Below are 22,756 nucleotides of genomic sequence, written 5' to 3'. Positions count from 1 at the left end.
GAGCCAAAAACAATTTTCACTGGGAAAGTGTAAACTGCAGCCTTTCTTACACTGTTTATTTCAGGGTTCCCAAACTTTGCCCAGATGGTCACTGAGTGACTGAGATTAATATTCAGGGAAGTGGGTGGAGCCTATAATAGCCAATCAAAATTCACCTGTTGATTTTCAAGTGGAATATTTAAATTGCTGCCATTTTTACACTGTTAATAGCAGATGCCTCAAACCTGCTACAGTTGGTCATTGGGTGACTGGGGTTCAAATGCTGGAGAGGGGCGGAGCCACAAACAGCCTATCTGATTTGTTTAATTTCTATGGGAATATACAAATTATTGATGCCAAGGACACCAAAGCTCACAAACTTGGTCATTGAGTGTTTGTGTGTTAGGGTTAGAAAGTGGGCGGAGCCAACACCAGTCAAATACATACCCGGGCAACGCCGGGTCATCAGTGGGTGGAGACAAATACAAATTTCACTGGGAAAATGTAAACTGCAGCCATTCTTACACTGTTAATGGCGGGGTTTTTAAACTTTGCACAGTTGGTCATTGGGTGACTGGGATTAATATTCAGAAAAGTGGGTGGAGCCTACAAAAGTGAATCAAACTTCACCTGTTGCTTTTCAAGGGTAATATTTAATTGCTACCATTCTTGAACTGTTAATGGCACAGGCCTCAAACCTGGTACAATTGGTTATTGGGTGACTGGGGTTCAAATTCAGAAAAGGGGGTGGAGCCACACACAGCCAATCAGATTTGTTTCATTTCAATGCTGATTATTGATACCAAAGACCGCAAAGCTCACAAACTTGGTCATTGAGTGTTTGTGTGTTAGGGTTAGAAAACGTAGGCGGAGCCAACACCAGCCAAATACATACCCGGGCAACGCCGGGCAATCAGCTAGTATATATATATTTGTATTGTTTGGAATGGCAAAGATTTTTATTGGCCTTTTTGTAATGTGTTTTTAATTGTATTGTACTATCATAAGGCATTGAATTCGCATTGATCATGTTGTAATAAAGATCCTGTTTATAATTTTTCCAAACTTTCACTGAGTGGTGCTGTTTTTTTTTTTTGGGGGGGGGGGGGGCTTTCTGTTCTTCTGTGGGTGTATATATGTTTCTAGCCCTAGCACATTTTTGATAGGGCAGTGTGTGGACACCATTCCTTGTTTGATGGTAGAGACATTAGAGACGGATGACCCCATCCAGTGGCGTAACTACAATTTATGTGGCCCCCCAGCAAAATGTTTATGGGGCACCACAATGCTCACACCCCTTCCCTTGGTGACCCTCACAGCCTGGGGGCCCATCTCACAAGGATCGTAAAACAAGTGTGGCCATCATCTTCATACCCATAGCAAGTGTAGCCACAAAAACACCTGATCTGAAGTATAGTCCCCTGTATCGGCGGAAGGGAAGGTTAGTTGGGGCCCCCCACAGCTCTGCCCCCCTGCAATTGCAGGGGCTTCTTCACTCTAGTTATGCCTCTGTTCCCATTGGAAGCACTAGGGGAAAGCTTTATGAGGAGTCCCCAATAAAGTCATTTCAACGAGGGACATTGGAGGAACGAGGGCAAGGAGATAGAGGACTGAGAAGGCCCTATGCTGTCCAGAGCCTTCCCTCTCCATAGGTAAGTATCCCACTCTTGTATTTCAGTCATTTCAGGGTTGCTTTAAATTGTGTTACTTGCCGGCAGTTCAAGTTTCAAATTAAAACTTAGTCAAAATGAGTACATATACCAACCTGGAGTCTCCAAATATTCTTGCTGTCTTTGGCAATGTTGCTCACACTCTCTGACATGAGTGCGATCAGCATGTTTAGAAGAAGGACAAACGTTAGGATGACGTAGGTGATGAGTAGCCCCAGGAACAGCACCGGGTATTTGGACTCTTGTTGTATCTCCAGGTCTCCTAATCCAATGGTGAGTTTAAACAGTTCTATGACGGCCATTTTGAAGCTGCTATACCTCATGCATACGTTTTTATCCTCGGGGCAGTGTTCAATTAATGATGCAAGTGCTACGGAAAAAGAATGTTTTAGTTAACTAAAGCACCATAATCTTATTGGCAATGGCATAGTGATAGATACTTACCTCAGGAGGGGAAAGACTCTGGATCCTAAAGAGGCTTCTACCGTTCTCCTGCACAGTCTTGTTCCAGCACTAAGACCCCAGGAGTGTGACCTCCATGCACTCCCTGCTGGCTCTGTCCCTCTCAGGCGCTGAGTCTTCTGGCTATGCAAATCGCGGCTATGCAAAGCTGCAATTTGTATAGAGGCAAGACCCTGTGCCTGATGTTCTATTGGGTGCCTTTCTACACCTAAATTTACTCTCATCATAGGGTTATGTTTCACCGGGGGAGGGGGGTTTAGCGTTAGGCGACACCAGAAGGGGGGGGGGCTAGGGATAGGCATCTAAAGCCGTGATTTGTGTCAATGACAGTAAAATTGGGCGCTTGGAGGCCATGTTGGCTCTGCGGCAGGAAGGGTAGGGTTAAGATTTAGGCACCACTGGGGGTGCAGTTAGGGTTAGGCACCAACAAGTGACGGGTATGGTTAGGTGTGAGGGTTCTGTGTGAAAGTAGAGTTAGGCTTTAATTTTGGTAAAAATATTTTGCTATCGGAATCCAGTAGAGGAATATCGCTAATTTTATTGATATTCTACTAGCGACAAGCCCCTGCTCCCTTTTATCCGGGTGTTTTTATTTTTTCATTGATACAGCTATACTACATACAAATCCTTCTAAAAACAGGGTCACGTAAGGAGAAAATATCAGGCTCCCTAATGCAGTTGGACAATCGGTGATCCCCTGACGACCCCCCTTTGATGCTGCAGTGCCACATGTTGAGTGTTCCAGTGTCTTCTATGCCACCACCCACCCTGTGACTCCCAGATATATTGGTGAAGCCCTGTCATTCAATTACCTCCCAATACTACCTGTTATAGGAAGGGGGACCTCTTAAAAGTGTACCTATAAGAAAAAATCCAAAGGCTTCACCCATCCTCCTCACCTCCATCTATCCAGCGCTGGGACCCTCCAAACAGAGTCTGCCAACAGGGCAATATGCATAGTGCCGCCGCCGAACAGTGACGTGCAGGAAGTACATCACTGTCCCCCCCCCCTTACGCATGCGCGCCGTGACCACTTCCGCCACATCGCTTCGCACCACTGGTAGTGTGCCTTGACTAATGGCCACGGCAACAGGGGAGTGGCAGGGGAGTGTGTGAAAGTAGCCTAAAAGTGTACATGAGTTGACATGTGTCATAGTGAGATAAACGTGTATGTGCAGTGCCAAGCGTACAAATAACTAGACAAGGTTCATTTATTTTCCTTGTTCTGCCTCAAAGAGTGATGAGTGAGTCTCTCTTGTCGGGACATAGTCAGACTATAGCGTAACCCTCACTGATAAGGAATTACAACCATAAAACTCTTTCCTGGTAGAGAGCATCTTCTGAGTGCAGCAAGTGAATTGTGGTCCGGTGTTAGTCGAGGAGCAGAAATGCAGACCTCAAACCAAGAAATGTTGATTCCGGTGATACCTTTAATGACTAAAGGTACATGGTACATGCAAGCTTTCGAAACGTTACGTTTCTTTTTCCGGCATTATAAAGAACTGGATCACAACCGTACATCAACATTTGTTGGTTTGATGTCTGCATTTCTGAGGATAGATAAAAATGGTCAATAGTTTATAAATTATTTGAATAAGTTATGAAAGGAAGACAAGTCACTTACCTACGCCAAATCCACATAAGTACAGGAAGTACACTAGTAAGAATTTTGAGATATCATGTAAAATCACCTGGAAGTAAAAATTGTTTCATTCTGTTAAATGTCCAGTGTTTAAGTATAGTTTGTCTGTGTTTTTTAACTGATGACATTTAATGAAATTTTGCTTTTTTTTTTTTTTTTTATGACGGGCATAAGTGATCTAACAACTGCAAAACAGAACAGAAAAAAACAAAAAAAACTCTGTGACTATATCACATCCTATATACTAACCGAAGGTTGTAAATATGAACGGATGCGGAAGCTGAGACTTCACCGTGACAACCTTGCAACTGTCATCCTAGCCTATATAATAAAATAGAAGTGTCCCTGCGCCTGTCCCTGTGCATGTCGAGCACTGACAACCGTTGGGACAGGACGTAGGGCAGGCCGGGCGGACGTGTGTGTGGACGGCAGGCGGTTGTGCGCGCGCACTGACTGGCGGCTGTGGTGTGAAGAGACCTAGAGCCCGTTTTTAAACGGGCTTAGGTCAACTAGTGTAATAAATCACCTGTATCTGTGCATCCTGTCCCTGTGAGTGTGTGTCCCTGCTTTTAAACTTGACAGTTTGCTGTCAGATAACCTCATTGCATTGTGGGAAATAACAGCTTTTTCCAAGTGCCTGCCAAGCTATGCTTATCATGGGTGATGACTGGGAGCACTCTGCGCGTTTAAATACAACTTCCCTCCAATCAGTGGCCGGCCACAATCCGCACATCCAATCACAGCAGACACACCTGCCTGAGTGTCAGCTGAATAATCAGCTGATGCTTGTGCTGTCAGCTGACCGCAGTCTGCTGACTATTGTTTACCTTTAGCGGGGGGCGTACTGAGTGAGAACGTGCCCTCAGCCTGTGTCCCAGCCTGCACGTCATCAGCGGGGAACAAGTGCAGAGAGCCGGGAGCAGCGGATTCCCCCCAGTTCTTGGCATAAGCATCAGCATTCACAGTCACAGATAAGTTCCTTATAATATGTTAAGCATTGCTACTTGCCCTTTGTAGCATAACACTGTATACTCCCAGTGATCGAACTCCTCTTGTGTAATACATCATGTTTATCCAGCCAAGAACCACGGCCAATACAATAAAGATCAGCTGCTCCTGTACTCCAATCACAAAACAGATTGTTGAGGTGATAACCAGCAGGGCTTGTGTGAAGCTGAAACACAAAATACACTACCGTACAACTGTAATATTCAGTGCAGCATGCATGTTTTACTCAAATATAAGTCAACCTCGTTTATAAGTCAACCCCAATATTTGACCCTCTTAATGGATACCTGAGGTGACATGTGACATAATGAGATAGACATGTGTATGTGCAGTGCCAAGCACACAAATAACTGCGCTGTGTTCCTTTTTTTCTTTCTCTGCCTGAAAAAGTTAAAAATCAGGTATGCAGGTGACAGTTTCTGTCCAGGTCAGACTGGGTCAGACTATAACATAACCCTCACTGATAAGTAATTACAGCCATAAAACACTTTCCTGCCAGTAAATGGCTTCTGAGAGCAGGAAAGAGAAAAGGGTCAATAATTCATAGATTTGAGCTATCTATATGACGGCAGAGCTGTGTGAGCCTGTCAGGAGACGATTTCATTGGCTCTGATCCTGTCATCACTGTAAGCCAATCCCATTGGCTTACATTGATTGACAGCATCAGGACCCAATGAAAGTGGCTCCTGACTGGCACACCGCGCTCTGCCATCATAGGGACGGCAGAGAGAGAGACTTGTGGCAGGGTTAGAATGGCGTGACCGATGGGGGTGACAGATGATTGCGGCGATTCGCCGGTAAGCACCATTTTACGGTACCAGCAGTCTCTGTCCTTATAGGAATACTATTGATTCACATATTTTTTTCAATTGACACAGGAATTGTTTGCGAAGAGCTGCTAAGTACAGGTGTATACATTTTAGTAGCAACCTCTTTGTTTACTGTTATAAAAATACTTTCAAACTTTACTGACGCCAAAACTGACGGCAGACTGAGTCATGAGGAGAGGGGAAATTCCCCTCACACTTAATCAGTTAATTCTGTGTAACAGAGAGAAAGCTTCCAACAGCTGCAGCTTCTGTGTCCTGTGTTTATGACTGAAGTGTCTGAAGAGAGCAGAGGAAATGTAACTAATTGTCACAGCTTTTCATACTGTTTTTGCTTTCACAGTTTAATATGTTTGATATTTGCTTTCTGTAGTTTGATATGCAACTCTGGCTTTGCATTGAAGCAGACACCCCTTCTGCAATTGATTGGTCCCAATATAGCTAAATCCTACCCTCAATAAATTACAGCTTTTGCCTCTGATATTTAACATGAAAAGTAGGAAAATGTTTACACAGCTACTTAGACATTATTTGTACACTGTCATTTTAGAACACTTGGGTATCGATAGTATTCCTTTAAGGGGGCAGAGACTGCTGGTACAGAAGTAGTTAAGTGGCCCTCCAGTATCAGTAGCCAGAGGTAGTCCCCAGACAGATCCAGGTAGGTAGCCAGAAGTAGCTCCCAAGTATAGGAAGGCCGAAGCACTCCTCCCCAATAAAGGTAGCCAAAAGTAGTTGCCCCCACCCCTTAGTCAGAAGGTCCCCCCAAGCAGAGGTAGACAGATGGTCTCTAGGATAGGTAGGCAGACACCCCCCAAGCTTATGTAGGTAGTTTATGCAGACGGAAGCACCTTGATGTCCAGCATAGGTAGGCAGAAGTACCCTACCCGTATAGGTAGCCAAATGGACCCCCCCCCCCCCCCCCCCAATTATTCATGTTCATTGCTTCTGGTCCCACTATGGCTGCTGTAGTGATCCCTATGTCACTGGTGTGATAGAAAATCAGGCATTATGCTACCCCCTTTGTAAAGTGTGTGTGTGCATGTATATACACACAAGACAAGTATAAAATTAAACATAATATTGTTATGAAACTTACAAAAGAAGATGAAACCAGGCATCAGTTAAGATAGACTTTAGGTCTGACGGCCTGAACCTGAGGATGGTAATCCCCTGGAAAGGAGAGAAGAGTAAAAATACATAATATGCAAAACATGATTTATGGGTCAAGCAACACATCAAAATCTACAGCCTAACGTTGTGTAGCTCCCTCTGTGTTTTGGTACAGTTGTGACCCATGGGAGCATGGACTCCACAAGACCAAAGAAGGTGGTATCAGGCACTCTTCCTTTAAATACTCTGTCATGGAATACCTTTGAGGTAAAAAGTCTATTTTGTCTGCATCAATCTTTAGGTGGGTAACAACCACATGATTCATTCTATCATGCCCACTGTAGGTGCCTTCAGTGGTGGAGAAGGTTCAGTATAGACACTGCTGATGCACGGCAAGCTGCAATTCACTGTGTGCCTCTGACACATTTATCTTCAGCCACTGCTACCCACTGGCCACCAGACACCTTTATTGGACTTAAGGTTCACAAACTGCCTTGTGCTCGATAAACAACTTTTTAATAGCGCAGGACGAATGCCAATAAAAATGGCACCGCCATAGGTGGTAATAGTAATAGCTGCCACTAGCAATGAAGTTAAATTAAAGCACAAGATAAATAGTGGGCAGTGGGTGGGTTAAGGTTAGACAGGGGGTAGGTAAAGGTTAGACAGCGGGTAGTTAGGTTTAGGCGAAGGGTGGATAAGATTGAGCACAGGGGTGGAGTGCTTAAAGTTGGGAATGGGGGTGGAGTGGTTAAGGTTAGACTTGGGGGTGGAGTGGTTAAGCCTTAACCACTCCAGCCCCAAGTCTAACCTTAAACGTTAAGGTTAGGCATGGGGTAGAGTGGTTAAGGGTTAGGCACCAGGTGGGGTCTTTAGGGTTAGGCATAGGTAGAGAAGGGTTCAGTGTATGAGTAGGCATGGTTTGTAGTTGTACATTAACTTGTCTCGGTGTTCGCTTCTCCTCTACTTCCTGGTTAGTTCGCAGGTGTCCTGCAGCCAGCCAATCACCATGCGACTTCAGTCCCCGCATAGTGATTGGCTGGCTGCAGGACTCCTGCAAACTAACCAGGAAGTGGAGGAGACGCGATCGCCGGGAGAACGCAATGTATAATAATGCTAGATTCATCACCTTGCATCATAATTTTGCAGAACTTTTTTCCAATGTACCCCTTGTTTGTTCATGCCAGGGTGAAGGCAAGCAAATACTATCCTTTTTTAACCACTTAGGTCTATCTGGACAGATATATCTGTCCAGATAGCCTGCCCTGCTCCCACTGCGCCGGGCGCATGATCATGTGCGCTTCCACATGTGCTCCTGCTGGCCTCCATTAGCCCAGAGATCAATAAATGGGTACAAAGTTTGACCTAAATCTCCGTATGAAAGACCAACACCGTCAGCGAGATGACTCCGTCTTTCATAAATCCCCTTCTGTCCCGGCCACGCTTTACTTCCGCTTGCGTAGTAATTCTATGTGTGCAGAAGTAAGCTCCGAGGAAATCTTGTGGCCAAATAGTAAAATTATATCTGGAAATAAAAATTTCCAGATAATATTTTTTTACTGTTAAAAATAGTCCCTTAAATCCCACACTCCCCAATAGTTACAACAACATTTTTTTGTAAAAAAAAATAAAATAAAAAATAAAAATATAATTAAAAAAATACATAAATAGCTACCTTAGGAACTAAACTTTTTTAATATGCATGTAGTAAGTATATTACTGTTATTTTTTAAATTATGGGCTTCTAATAATGAGGGACGCCAAACTGAAAAAATGTACCTTTATTTCCAAATAAAATATCGGTGACATACATTGTGATAGGGACATAATTTGAATGGTGTAATAACCTGGACAAATGGAAAAATAAAATACATGGGTTTTAATTATGGTAGCATGTATTAATTTCAAACTATAATGGCCAAAAACTGAGAAATAATGATTTTTTTTCATTTCTTTCTTAATCTTCCTGTTAAAATGGATTTAGAATAAAATAATTCTTAGAAACATGTACCACCCAAAGAAAGCCCGAATGGTGGCAGAAAAAACAAGATATAGATCATTTCAGTGTGATAAGTAGTGATAAAGTTATTGGCGAATGAATGGGAGGTGAAAGTTGCTTGGATGCATAAGGTGAAACAGCACTGTAGGCTGAAGTGGTTGAACTATTTTTAAATATTTCATGAATATTTGGTACCTCCTAGTTATCTAAGGGCCGGTTCAAATGGGCATCTGTACAGCAGTAAACAGCAGCTGCAGCGCTCATCCTTTAAGGGCTCATCCTGAAAGCGCTGTCTTATTCAAATGGTACAGTTATTTACCTTTTTTTAATGTCGTTTGTGCAAACGATGTGTCTCGTACCCAATTTTTTCGGTCGTCTTGTTTTTTCCTGGATGCAACCTGCATCATCCAGGATTTGCAATTGCGGTGCTTCATTGTCAAAAGCATGGCTCATAAAAAAATTACATTAATAAAAAACCACGACACATAGAATGAACAATGGGAAGCGCTGCCAAATGCTTTTTTGCAAACACTTGCAAGCTGCTGGTTCAGGCACCCACCTCAGCCAGCCCTAACTTCCACAGTATCTATTTCCAGGCAAGTGACAATAGCCCCTGTGATTTCTGGGAGCCCAGGAGCTATGTGGGCCCACTTCTTCACCCTTCCCTCTTGCAGAGCACAGCAGAGGTGTGTAAATATCTGCTCTCACCACGTCAGGTCTTCTCTTCCTCACGAGAAGAGATGAGCAGAAATTATGCCTATGCGTAATTACACATCATAATCATAATGCGAAATTTTGGGTAAAATCGTTATTAATTTTGTATGTAATTCATAATTTCATGTCATTTTTTGCACAATTTTTGTGTAATTTTGCATAATTTGTGCCAATTTTAGTGGTTAATGGCAAAGCCCCATACATGCTATTGCTACCAAAATTGCTATATATATTAAGGAGAATAGTTGGTACGAGTAAAAAAAAAAATATAAAAAAGACCCTGTAGTTCTTGAGAAAATTGTGAAAAAGAAAAATGGTTTTTAAATTTAAATTTTGCTTTGCATTTTTAAAATTGATTTTCTCAAAAACTGCAAGGTTTATTTGGAAAACTATATTAAAAAAATAGTACATGGCAAGGAAATGAGCAGTGCTACTTAAAAACAGATAAGTGCCTACCTGCAGGAGAGTGCAAGCCCCACTTGTGGGATATAATACACACCTAGCATACACATGACCTGTCTACCACTGAAGGTGTTGGTTTCCTGTTACAGCTTGCATGCAACTTGTTAAGTACTCGTCCCTCCCACTGCGAAGAAGTCATCCTCGATTGGAGGGGATCTAACACTAACTAAATCCTAATCTATGCATATGCATAGCCTGGGTGCGACACCGAGTAAAATTGAAAATTGCGCAAAAGATGGATCAGCACCAGGCTGCCTCCGAATGGCCTCCAGTCAGAGGTGCACTGAGCCCCCCCCCCCCCCCGAAACTGCAAACGCACCTTGAACCCAAACCACCATTTGCGCAATTTTCAATTTTACTTGGTGGTGCACCCAGGCCACCAAGTGGGAGGGACGAGTACTTAAGTTGCATGCAAGCTGTTACAGGAAACCAACATCCTCCAGTGGTAGACAGGTCATGTGTATGCTAGGTGTGTATTTTACCCCACAAGTGGGGCTTGCACTCTCTTGCAGGTAGGCTCTTATCTGTTTTTAAGTAGCGCTGCTCATTTCCTAACAAGCAGCTGATCAGGGCCCCAGTCAGAGTCTAAGGGACCTCATTGGCACTTAATCCAGCCCGGGTATCCACCAGCACCTGAAATCTTGAACCTGCTGTCGCTGCGGTATACATTTACAACAAGCAGCACCAGTTGCCATGGTGATGACGCTGTCACCGCATGCTAGGAAGTGCCACTCTCTCTAGTCTGTGTGAGAATTCAGGTCACCAGGTGACCAGGCTCTGTGTGCGGAGAGTCAGCGTGTATCACGTCAGCCTATGCTTACTGTGGCTGTCTGCAACACGGTAGAAAAAGGCACTCCACAGGCTTCAAACTTTTGTTTGTGGTTTATTCGAGCATGGACACATACATGTTACGGGTCACCTGACCCTGAAGGGTCAGGTGACCCGTAACATGTATGTATCCATGCTAGAATAAACCACAAACAAAAGTTTGAAGCCTGTGGAGTGCCTTTTTCTACCGTGTTGCAGTATCTAGTCAGCAGGAGTGGTGGACCTGCAGGAAAAGAGCCCCGGCAAGTGCTGCCTAATCAAGGTGGCTAGACTGATTTCCAAGGTGAATATTGAATTACTGTGGCTGTCTGACTGACACTACTGATGTCAGTTTCTGCCTGCGTGAGTCCCGCCCCCTTCTCCTGGTAGAACGTCCCTCTTAGGGTCTACACTGCTTCAGAAGCCAGAACTCGGATGGCACCCACGGCCTTACTTAAAGACAATAAGTAGGCACTGGCAGGCAGTTTGCTGTCAGCCTGGCCTGGGGCTGTGGATAAATGCATGAGGACTGAAGAGGATGAGATGCAGTGGCCACCAACATATATATATATCTACTGTATATATATATACACTGTATATACGAACAAATCTGCTACTTTGCTTAGGGCCCTATTTGGCCTTAATCCGACTCTGACAGTACCTCTTGAATAGTTAGGCCTAAAGCCCAAGTGAAAGTATAGACTTGTCCAATCAGCTGAAGAACACCACCTCTCCAAATGCGTCCTCTCAGTGCCTAAAATGAGGAAATACAAATAACACTTTATATATACATAATATCACAGAAATGAGACATCCTATATAATAAAGACTAACTATCCCTGTGTCATCCTGTCCCTGTGTCCGTGCATTTGCGCTACTGTGCATGTGCAGCACGGACAGCGTTGGGACAGGAGGACGGAGCCAGGGAGCTGGGCGGGCGGGCGAGCGTCGGAAGGGTGCGTGCACAGCGAGTACGCGCGCATGCGCACTAACATGCAGTGCTTGCGACGGTGTCACAGAGACCTAGAGCTCTTTTTAAACGGGCTTAGGTCAACTAGTTCTAAATAATTTATAACACTGTTGTGAAAATTCAACTTCCTAAAATCAAAATTAAATTTTAATAACTGTACAAGATATACCTTGTTCCCGACTAATTCTAAGAAAGCTGAGGAGGATTCATACAAAAGGGCAGCATAACTCACGCTTATTATGTTTATGTAGCTATATAGATCTATTTAATTGCATACATCTCCCACTGTACTTTACAGAGACCACAGATATGTCTTCTACAACACTGTACAGAGAATATGGTCACGACCCTCACTGTCCTCGGCTTACACTCTAATCCCTACCATAGTCACAGCCTAATGTCCTACCTTATTATTATTATTATTATTATTATTATGTATTTATATAGCACTGCCGTGTTTCCCTGAAAGTAGGACATCCCCTTAAAGTAAGACCGAACATATTTTTCGAGCATGCTCAAAATATAAGCCCTACCCCAAAATAAGCCCTAGTGGCTGTGGAAGTCTTGTCCCGTCCGCCTGCCGCCCCCCCCCTTTCCCCCCCCTCCTTTCCGCACCACCACTTTACCTCCTGCTGACCCACTCCTCTAAAAACTTCTAAAATAGAAAAAAACGAGAGCCCAATATGGTGTAGTATGTTAAAGACAATTGGTAAGTGGTTTAGTGAGAGAATTTATACTCACAAACATGGGTTACCATTCAGGCAACCACTCAATAGGCAGGTGAGGAGATTAGACCTGTCCTCACTCAGGATTAAGAAATCGCTCTCTGTAGTAAAGAAACAAGAAAGGGGGTAGCACTCCCCTCCACCAGGAGTGGACACAGAGTATTTGTATGTAGAACAGAGGCGCCAGCAGGATAAAAGACAATAAAAGGCGCTACACCTGCTATTGCCGAAATTCTCTTTTGTCCCCACTTTTATTGCCTGATGAAGCGGGCTGGTCCTGCGAAACGCATTGCACTGTTTTTGGGGTACCGTATAATAAATGTATTGATTTATATGAAGACAGGATGTCGTGTCTGCTTTTGGGAGGCAAGCCCACCACTTCCTCCAAGCAATTTTTTAAAACTTTATTGACTTTTATCCTGCTGGCGCCTCTGTTCTACATACAAATCCTCTAAAAAGTTGCATCCCCGTTCTCCACTGCCCGTCAACATAATTCAAACCACAGAACAGCGGTAAACTGCTGACTCCCCCACCTCCACTTTATCTCCTGCTGGCCTTGTTTTCCACTGCCCGTCCGGCATAAATCATTCTGCAGATCAGCAGTAAACTGCTGATTTCCCCCACCGCCACTTTATCTCCTGCTTGCCCCGTTCTCCACTCCCTGTCAACGTAATTCAAACCACAGATCAGTGGTGAAGGCAGCTAGTTTCACTGTAACAGCACTTTCGTGTACAGGAAGTGACATCTCTGTTTACTTCCTGTACATGGGAGTGCTTTTACAGTGAAATTCTAGCTGCCTTCACCGCAGTTCACCGCTGATCTGCGGTTTGAATTATGCCGACGGGCAGTGGAGATCGGGGGCCAGCAGGAGATAAAGTGGCGGTTCTAATTGAAAAAAACATTTTCCCCTTAAGGTGACCACTAACAGTCCAATTTCTAGCGAAAAATTCTGATCGGATTGGTTGTAAATAATCTCAGTTGATAGTGGCTGGATAGTGTACTGGTTAAGGGCTCTGCCTCTGATACAGGAGACCTGGATTCGAATCTTGGCTCTGCCTGTTCAGCAAGCCAGCACTTATTCTGTAGGACATGGGTTCTCAACGTGTGGTACGCGTACCCCAGGGGGTACTTCTGATGGTTCCAGGGGGTACTCGGACTTGATATACTTAACAAAGAATAACAAATTTAGAGTTTTAGAAAATGATAAATCTAATTTAAACGAAAATAAGTTGGTATTTTAGCAAATTAAAAGCAATAGTAAATGTTTGGAAATTGTTTAGAACCAATTATCATGTACTACGATGAAATATATATTTTTCAAGGGGTATTTGTGATAATGTTTACTATGCTAGGGGGTACTTGGTGAGTACAGAGTTTTAAATGGGGTACATACCAAAAAAATGTTGAGAAACACTGCTGTAGGAGACCTTAGGTAAGTCTCCCTAACACTGCTACTGCCTACTGAGCGCGCCCTAGTGGCTGCAGCTCTGGTGCTTTGAGTCCGCCAGGAGAAAGGCGCAATATTAATGTTCTGTGTTGTTTGTTGTTTAGTTGATGGGCACAATCGATTAAGAATGATTATAAAAATAGTTGTCCGATTGGGTTTTCATCAAACCAAAATTTGGATTTTCTTGTTGGTTGTGATAGACAGGAAGCAAAGATTGGGTTGTTGATGCTGTAGTGAACGATTTTTCTTCTGATTAGAATTATCTGATTGCTCAAACGATTTTTCGCTTGAAATTGGATCGTAAGTGGCACCTTTAGTTTAGTCACAGGAGATAATTTTTAATTTATTTAAAATATAACTTTTTTTCAGCACTTAAGATTTAAAAAAACTTCTAAAAGGTACAGTAGGTATAAATGCCAATTTTCGATCAGAAATGTGAAAATCTCAATTCCCGCAAAATCCGAATAAGCATCTCTACTGCATGGCGATGTGCTAAAAAAATGCAGGGTTGGTGGTCAGGTATAAAATGGTGCCTATTAGTTTTAAAATGTTACACCTTTGAAGTGTACCTAAGCTGAAGCTCAGGTACACAAAATCAGATACTTACCCAAATAGAGGGAAGCCTATTAACCTGCCTGGCGTTCTATTAAGATCGCCAGGCAGGCTGCGGGAGGGTTTTTTTTTAATAAAAAAAAAACTATTTCATGCAGCCAACTGAAAGTTGGCTGCATGAAAGCCCACTAGAGGGCGCTCCGGAGGCGTTCTTCCGATCGCCTCCGGCGCCCAGAATAAACAAGGAAGGCCGCAATGAGCGGCCTTCCTTGTTTTGCTTACATCGTCGCCATAGCGACGAGCGGAGTGTCCTGACGTCAGCCGCCTCCGATCCAGCCCTTAGCGCTGGCCGGAACTTTTTGTTCCGGCTACGCTGGGCTCAGGCGGCTGGGGGGACCCTCTTTCGCCGCTGCTCGCGGCGGATCGCCGCAGAGCGGCGGCGATCAGGCAGCACACGCGGCTGGCAAAGTGCCGGCTGCGTGTGCTGCTTTTTATTTCAGCCAAATCGGCCCAGCAGGGCCTGAGCGGCAGGCTCCGGCGGTACTGGACGAGCTGAGCTCGTCCAGACCGCCCAGCAGGTTAAGGCTTCCCTCTCTATTCTGATGTCACCCCTTGCTGAGCACGGGCCCTCGAAAGATTAACAATAAGGCCTTGTCGCTAATCATATCGGGCCCGTGTGGCTTCTCTTCCTTATTCATGGCCACGCAATAGCCGACTGAGCCCGCACATGCATGCACAGTAAGCCAGAGCTGCGGGCTTCGTGCTACTGCGCATGAGCGGGTGGGCTCGCGAGGCTACAGCGGGGCCATGATTAAGGAAGTGAAGCTGAGCGGACGCCCTCCAAATCGGGGTTGCTCTGCAACAGGGTGCTGCCGGCAAGAGAGGGAAGCCACAATAGAATCCTGAGGCTTCTCTCTCTGTTCTCCATATACACTTCCTCGATTGGCAACTTATGTCCTCCCTGGGCTTCAAATACCACCTTTATGCCGATGACACTCAGATTTACCTCCATACCCCCCATCTCTCATCCACCACCATGAACAAGGTCACCTCATGTCTCTCAGCAATTTCCTCCTGGATGTCAGCTATGTTCCTGAAGCTTAACCTAGACAAAACCGAGCTCCTGATCTTTCCACACATGCTGCTGCACCCCTCCCAGATTTCCACCTCACAATCGACAACGCAACCATTCGCCCTACCTCCCAGGCTCGCTGTCTGGGTGTCACCTTGGACTCTGACCTCTCCTTCTTCCCCTACATCCAAAGCATCATCAGAGCCTGCAATTTCCACCTCCGTAATATTTCCAAGATTCGCCCCTTCTTAACCCCGGGCATGACCAAACTGCTCATCTATGCCCTCATCATCTCCTGCCTTGATTACTGTAACTCCCTCCTTTCTGGCCTCCCCTTGAAACGCATTGTCCCACTTCAATCAGGGATGAATGCGGCTGCCATACTCATCCATTCTTTGCACCGCTCCACATCCACATCTCCCCTCTGAAAATCCCTGCACTGGCTCCCATCCGTTTCAGGATAAGTTTCAAGATTCTATGCCTGGCGTATAAATCTGTGCACAAAACCTGCCCTACCTACATCTCGGAGCTTGTTCACAGGTGTACACCAGGTTGTCCCCTCCGATCCACCAATGACCTTCGCCTCACCGCCCCACGCATTTCCCACTACCATGCCCGCCTGCAGGATTTCTCAAGAGCCGCCCTCACCCTCTGAAACGCCCTTCCACCACCCATCAGATATGCTCCTTCCTTCAACACATTCACGCAAGCCCTCTAAACTCACCTCTTTAAGATGGCCTACCCACCCCCTACCACACAGTAACTACCTACTGAATATGTATTCCACAGCCCCACCCCTTTAGATTGTATGCCTCTGGCAAGGTCCCCCCTTCCTTAGTGTAATCTACAGGTGCTCCTGTCCCATGGCAGCCTGTACTTGTATTACTGGTCCTACCTAACCAGCTCATATCACATGATCATGTATTTTGTACAATTTGCCTTGTATAACTTTGTTCTATGTTGTATAACCTTCTTATGTCTGTCATCCTTGTATCATTGTATATGTTTATTGTCCAGCGCTGCGTAATATGTTGGCACTTTATAAATACAATAAATAATAATAATAACTTGTTTTGAACCTGAGCTTCGGGTCGGGTTCACTTTAAACGTACATATATATTTTATTTTTACGACATATAGCGACATACCTCCATTTCATCAGGGTCGTAGTAGAGAAAAGTAAATGTTGTATTATAAAGAAAATTCAGAAGAAACGACATGAAGAACATGTATCGTGCAAAGGATTTCCATTTCATATGAAGCAGCGTATGAAGAGGCTCCAAAGCCAACAGTTCATGGCGGTTCTAAAAAGGAAAAGCAAAAATATTTTTAAATGAAATCGGATGCTGTTATTCATGTTATGATACATTCTTTAACCACCTCACCACTAAGGGGTTTTTCCCTGTATGGACCAAATCAATTTTCAGCTTTCAGCGCTCCTCCCATTCAGTTGCCTATAACTTTACCACTACTTATCATTCCTAACCTAAATGGTCTATTTCACCACCAATTAGGCTTTGTTTGGGTGGTACTTTTTGCTAAGAATTATTTTATCATTTTATCATTTTATTATCCACGGTGGTGTAGTAGATAGCACTCTTACCATGCAACGCTGGGTTCTAGGTTCGAATCCCAGCCAGGTCAACATCTGCAAGGAGTTTGTATATTCTCCCCGTGTCTGCGTGGGTTTCCTTTGGGTACTCTGGTTTCCTCCCACATCCCAAAAACATACAGATAAGTTAATTGGTTTCCCTCTACAATTGGCCCTAGACTATGATCCATACATACATAGACATATGACTATGGTGGGACTAGATTGTGAGCCCTTCAGAGGGACACTTAAGTAACAAGGCAATATACTCTGTACAGTGCTGTGGAAGATGTCAGTGCTATATAAATACAAAATAATAACATGCATTTTAAAGGAAATTATTTTTCAGTTTTCAGCATCTATAAGTTTAAAATAATACACTACTGTGATTAAAACCCACACATTTTATTCGCCCACTTATCCTGGTTATTACAATGTTTTAATTATGTCCCTAGTACAATGTATGGCGACAATATTTTCTTTGGCAATAAAAGTGCGTTTTTTCCATTTTGCATGTTTAGTTATTTTGGCAGTTGGACAGAGTAACTGCCATTCACTAAGTGGTTTTGAAAATAAAGAACATCCTGAGACCTCCCCTCCCCCATGAGGAGATGTGCCTGTCCAAAAACCTGTCAGTTTTGTCAGATTTTTACTACCTACTGTAAGTGACAGGAACAGAAGAGAAAAGTAATTTATAGCTCATTTAACTCTGGAAGTAATTTGTATGTGTTTACATCTATTTAACATTTTACGATTTCCCCGATAGTGGTCCTTTAATACATACTTACTACACTATACTGGGCTCTTATTTTTTTCTCTCCCCATTTGTCAAGCATTTTTTATAATATGTTCCACTTTTTATGTGACTTACATCAATATCTTGGTTGTAGACGACTAATTCCAGTACTGAGTTCTTTGAGCTTGTATCCACATCTCTGAGATCGTACAGATAAGAGGAGACTGGACCATAAGCCCAGTCTGTAAACCTCCGGGACAGAACCCTGTTTTCTCCTTCCTTTATCTCCCGGCTCAGAATATATTTAAGAACCTATAAAGAGGAAACTAACTTTAGAAGAGGTTAAATGAAACATTGTGGCAACTTTAAAATTGATCAAGGAATGAAGGTGACCATCTTCACATATTCTACTCATTCGTTTAGTTGAGTCCGACTCTTCGTGACGAAATGTACTTCTGCACGCCAGGTGTCTCTGTCAATCACTGCTTTTTTTCAGCTGTTGCATAGGCATGTTCATAGCTTCACACATGCTGCCTATCCTTCTTAGCCTCTGCAATCCTCTTCCTCTTTTGCCGTTATTTTTAAAAGCATCAAGGATTGCGCCAAAGATTCCAGTCTTCTCAATATGTGACCAAAGTATTTCAGTTGTAATAGTAGTATCAGCCGTTCTAGTGAACTCTCTGGTTTTATTCCTTCAAGTATTGACTAGTTAGATCTGCTGGCAGTCCAGGGAACTCTCGGTAGTTTTCTCCACACCCAAAATTCAAAAGCATCAATTTTCTATACATGACTTTGTTTATATTTAACCACTTCAGGACCACAGTCTTTTCGCCCCTTAAGGACCAGAGCCTTTTTCTCCATTCAGACCACTGCAGCTTTCATGGTTTATTGCTCGCTCATACAACCTACCACCTAAATGAATTTTACCTCCTTTTCTTGTCACTAATACAGCTTTCTTTTGGTGCTATTTGATTGCTCCTGCGATTTTTACTTTTTATTATATTCAGCAAAAAAGACATGAATTTTGGCAAAAAAATGATTTTTTTTTACTTTCTGTGCTGACATTTTTCAAATAAAGTAAAATTTCCTATACATTTGAGCGCGAAAGTTATTCTGCTACATGTCTTTGATAAAAAAAAAACCATTCAGTGTATATTTATTGGATTGGGTAAAAGTTATAGCGTTTACAAACTATGGTGCCAAAAGTGAATTTTCCCATTTTCAAGCATCTCTGACTTTTCTGCGCACCTGTCAGGTTTCATGAGGGGCTAAAATTCCAGGAAAGTACAAATACCCCCCAAATGACCCCATTTTGGAAAGAAGACATCCCAAAGTATTCAGTGAGAGGCATGGTGCGTTCATAGAAGATTTTATTTTTTGTCACAAGTTAGCGGAAAATGACACTTTCTGACAAAAAAGAAAAAAAAAAGTTTCCATTTCTTCTAACTTGCGACAAAAAAAAAAATGAAATCTGCCACGGACTCACTATGCTCCTCTCTGAATACCTTGAAGTGTCTACTTTCCAAAATGGGGTCATTTGTGGGGTGTGTTCACTGTCCTGGCATTTTGGGGGGTGCCTAATTGTAAGCACCCCTGTAAAGCCTAAAGATGCTCATTGGACTTTGGGCCCCTTAGCGCAGTTAGGCTTCAAAAAAGTGCCACACATGTGGTATTGCCGTACTCAGGAGAAGTAGTATAATGTGTTTTGGGGTGTATTTTTACACATACCCATGCTGGGTGGGAGAAATATCTCCGTAAATGACATTTTTTTTTTTTTTTTTACACACAATTGTCTATTTATAGAGATATTTCTCCCACTCAGCATGGGTATGTGGAAAAATACACCCCAAAACACATTATACTACTTCTCCTGAGTACGGCGATACCACATGTGTGGCACTTTTTTGCACCCTAACTGCGCTAAGGGGCCCAAAGTCCAATGAGTACCTTTAGGATTTCACAGGTCATTTTGAGAAATTTGGTTTCAAGACTACTCCTCACGGTTTAGGGCCCCTAAAATGCCAGGACAGTATAGGAACCCCACAAATTACCCCATTTTAGAAAGAAGACACCCCAAGGTATTCCGTTAGGAGTATGGTGAGTTCATAGAAGATTTTTTTTTTGTCACAAGTTATCAGAAATTGATTTTAATTTTTTTTTCCACAAAGTGTCATTTTCCGCTAACTTGTGACAAAAAATAAAATCTTCTATGAACTCACCGTACTCCTAACGGAATACCTTGGGGTGTCTTCTTTCTAAAATGGGGTCATTTGTGGGATTCCTATACTGCCCTGGCATTTTAGGGGCCCTAAACCGTGAGGTGTAGTCTTGAAACCAAATGTCGCAAAATGACCTGTGAAATCCTAAAGGTACTCATTGGACTTTGGGCCCCTTAGCGCAGTTAGGGTGCAAAAAAGTGCCACACATGTGGTATCGCCGTACTCGGGAGAAGTATTATAATGTGTTTTGGGGTCTTTTTTTACACATACCCATGCTGGGTGGGAGAAATATCTCTGTAAATGACAATTATTTGATTTTTTTTACACACAATTGTCCATTTACAGAGAGATTTCTCCCACCCAGCATGGGTATGTATAAAAATACACCCCAAAACACATTATACTACTTCTTCTGAGTACGGCGATACCACATGTGTGACACTTTTTTGCAGCCTAGGTGCGCTAAGGGGCCCAACGTCCTATTCACAGGTCATTTTGAGGCATTTGTTTTCTAGACTACTTCTCACGGTTTAGGGCCCCTAAAATGCCAGGGCAGTATAGGAACCCCACAAGTGACCCCATTTTAGAAAGAAGACACCCCAAGGTATTCCGTTAGGGGTATGGTGAGTTCGTAGAAGATTTTATTTTTTGTCACAAGTTAGTGAAAAATGACACTTTGTGAAAAAAACAATAAAAATCCAATTTCCGCTAACTTTTGACAAAAAATAAAATCTTCTATGAACTCATCATACACCTAACAGAATACCTTGGGGTGTCTTCTTTCTAAAATGGGGTCACTTGTGGGGTTCCTATACTGCCCTGGCATTTTAGGGGCCCTAAACCGCGAGGAGTAGTCTAGAAAACAAATGCCTCAAAATGACTGTTCAGGGGTATAAGCATCTGCAAATTTTGATGACAGGTGGTCTATGAGGGGGCAAATTTTGTGGAACCGGTCATAAGCAGGGTGGCCTCTTAGATGACAGGATGTATTGGGCCTGTTCTGATGGATAGGAGTGCTAGGGGGGTGACAGGAGGTGATTGATGGGTGTCTCAGGGGGCGGTTAGAGGGGAAAATAGATGCAATCAATGCACTGGGGAGGTGATCGGAAGGAGGTCTGAGGGGGATCTGAGGGTTTGGCCGAGTGATCAGGAGCCCACACGGGGCAAATTAGGGCCTGATCTGATGGGTAGGTGTGCTAGGGGGTGACAGGAGGTGATTGATGGGTGTCTCAAGGTGTGATTAGAGGGGGGAAATAGATGCAAGCAATGCACTGGCGAGGTGATCAGGGCTGGGGTCTGAGGGCGTTCTGAGGTGTGGGCGGGTGATTGGGTGCCCTAGGGGCAGATTAGGGTCTAATCTGATGGGTAACAGTGACAGGTGGTGATAGGGGGTGATTGATGGGTGATTAGTGGGTGTTTAGAGGAGAGAAGAGATGTAAACACTGCACTTGGGAGGTGATCTGATGTCGGACCTGCGGGCGATCTATTGGTGTGGGTGGGTGATCAGATTGCCCGCAAGGGGCAGGTTAGGGGCTGATTGATGGGTGGCAGTGCCAGGGGGTGATTGATGGGTGGCAGTGACAGGGGGTGATTGATGGGTGATTGACAGGTGATCAGTGGGTTATTACAGGTAATAACAGATGTAAATATTGCACTGGCGAATTGATAAGGGGGGGTCTGAGGGCAATCTGAGCGTGTGGGCGGGTGATTGGGTGCCCGCAAGGGGCAGATTAGGGTCTAATCTGATGGGTAACAGTGACAGGTGGTGATAGGGGGTGATTGATGGGTGATTGATGGGTAATTAGTGGGTGTTTAGAGGAGAGAAGAGATGTAAACACTGCATTTGGGAGGTGATCTGATGTCGGATCTGCGGGCGATCTATTGGTGTGGGTGGGTGATCAGATTGCCCGCAAGGGGCAGGTTAGGGGCTGATTGATGGGCGGCAGTGACAGGGGGTGATTGATGGGTGGCAGTGACAGGGGGTGATTGATGGGTGATTGACAGGTGATCAGTGGGTTATTACAGGGAATAACAGATGTAAATATTGCACTGGCGAATTGATAAGGGGGGGTCTGAGGGCAATCTGAGCGTGTGGGCGGGTGATTGGGTGCCGGCAAGGGGCAGATTAGGGTCTAATCTGATGGGTAACAGTGACAGGTGGTGATAGGGGGTGATTGATGGTTAATTAGTGGGTGTTTAGAGGAGAGAAGAGATGTAAACACTGCATTTGGGAGGTGATCTGATGTCGGATCTGCGGGCGATCTATTGGTGTGGGTGGGTGATCAGATTGCCCGCAAGGGGCAGGTTAGGGGCTGATTGATGGGTGGCAGTGACAGGGGGTGATTGACGGGTGATTGACGGGTGATTGACACTTTGACAGGTGATCAGGGGGGATAGATGCATACAGTACACGGGGGGGGGGGGGGTCTGGGGGGGGGGTCTGGGGAGAATCTGAGGGGTGGGGGGGTGATCAGGAGGGAGTAGGGGGCAGATTAGGGACTAAAAAAAATAGCGTTGACAGATAGTGACAGGGAGTGATTGATGGGTGATTAGGGGGGTGATTGGGTGCAAACAGTGGTCTGGGGGGTGGGCAGGGGGGGGGTCTGAGGGGTGCTGTGGGCGATCAGGGGGCAGGGGGGGGGGAATCAGTGTGCTTGGGTGCAGACTAGGGTGGCTGCAGCCTGCCCTGGTGGTCCCTCGGACACTGGGACCACCAGGGCAGGAGGCAGCCAGTATAATAGCCTTTGTATACATTACAAAG

At 44.3% G+C, this 22,756-nt stretch overlaps 1 protein-coding gene across 4 annotated transcripts in view; it reads right to left on the bottom strand.

Moving 5' to 3' along the window:
• Positions 1 to 22,756, bottom strand: part of LOC137547311 (transient receptor potential cation channel subfamily V member 3-like) — a 104,009-nt gene that overhangs the window by 11,678 nt on the left and 69,575 nt on the right. For 3 of the 4 annotated variants that reach the window (XM_068270760.1, XM_068270759.1, XM_068270761.1), the window contains exons 13-19: positions 17,912 to 18,088; positions 16,598 to 16,753; positions 11,345 to 11,437; positions 6,688 to 6,761; positions 4,762 to 4,927; positions 3,736 to 3,802; positions 1,745 to 2,019 (exon numbers count right to left, since the gene is read on the bottom strand). In XM_068270760.1, the coding sequence (XP_068126861.1) occupies positions 1,745 to 2,019; positions 3,736 to 3,802; positions 4,762 to 4,927; positions 6,688 to 6,761; positions 11,345 to 11,437; positions 16,598 to 16,753; positions 17,912 to 18,088 (1,008 nt within the window). Of the gene's footprint in view, positions 1 to 1,744; positions 2,020 to 3,735; positions 3,803 to 4,761; positions 4,928 to 6,687; positions 6,762 to 11,344; positions 11,438 to 16,597; positions 16,754 to 17,911; positions 18,089 to 22,756 lie in introns of those variants that run through there. The other variant, XM_068270762.1, reaches the window with a different exon arrangement.

Source organism: Hyperolius riggenbachi, chromosome 2 (assembly GCF_040937935.1).
Source record: "Hyperolius riggenbachi isolate aHypRig1 chromosome 2, aHypRig1.pri, whole genome shotgun sequence".
In the NCBI taxonomy this organism is placed as follows: domain Eukaryota; kingdom Metazoa; phylum Chordata; class Amphibia; order Anura; family Hyperoliidae; genus Hyperolius; species Hyperolius riggenbachi.
This window is presented reverse-complemented; position numbering and strand designations above follow the sequence as displayed.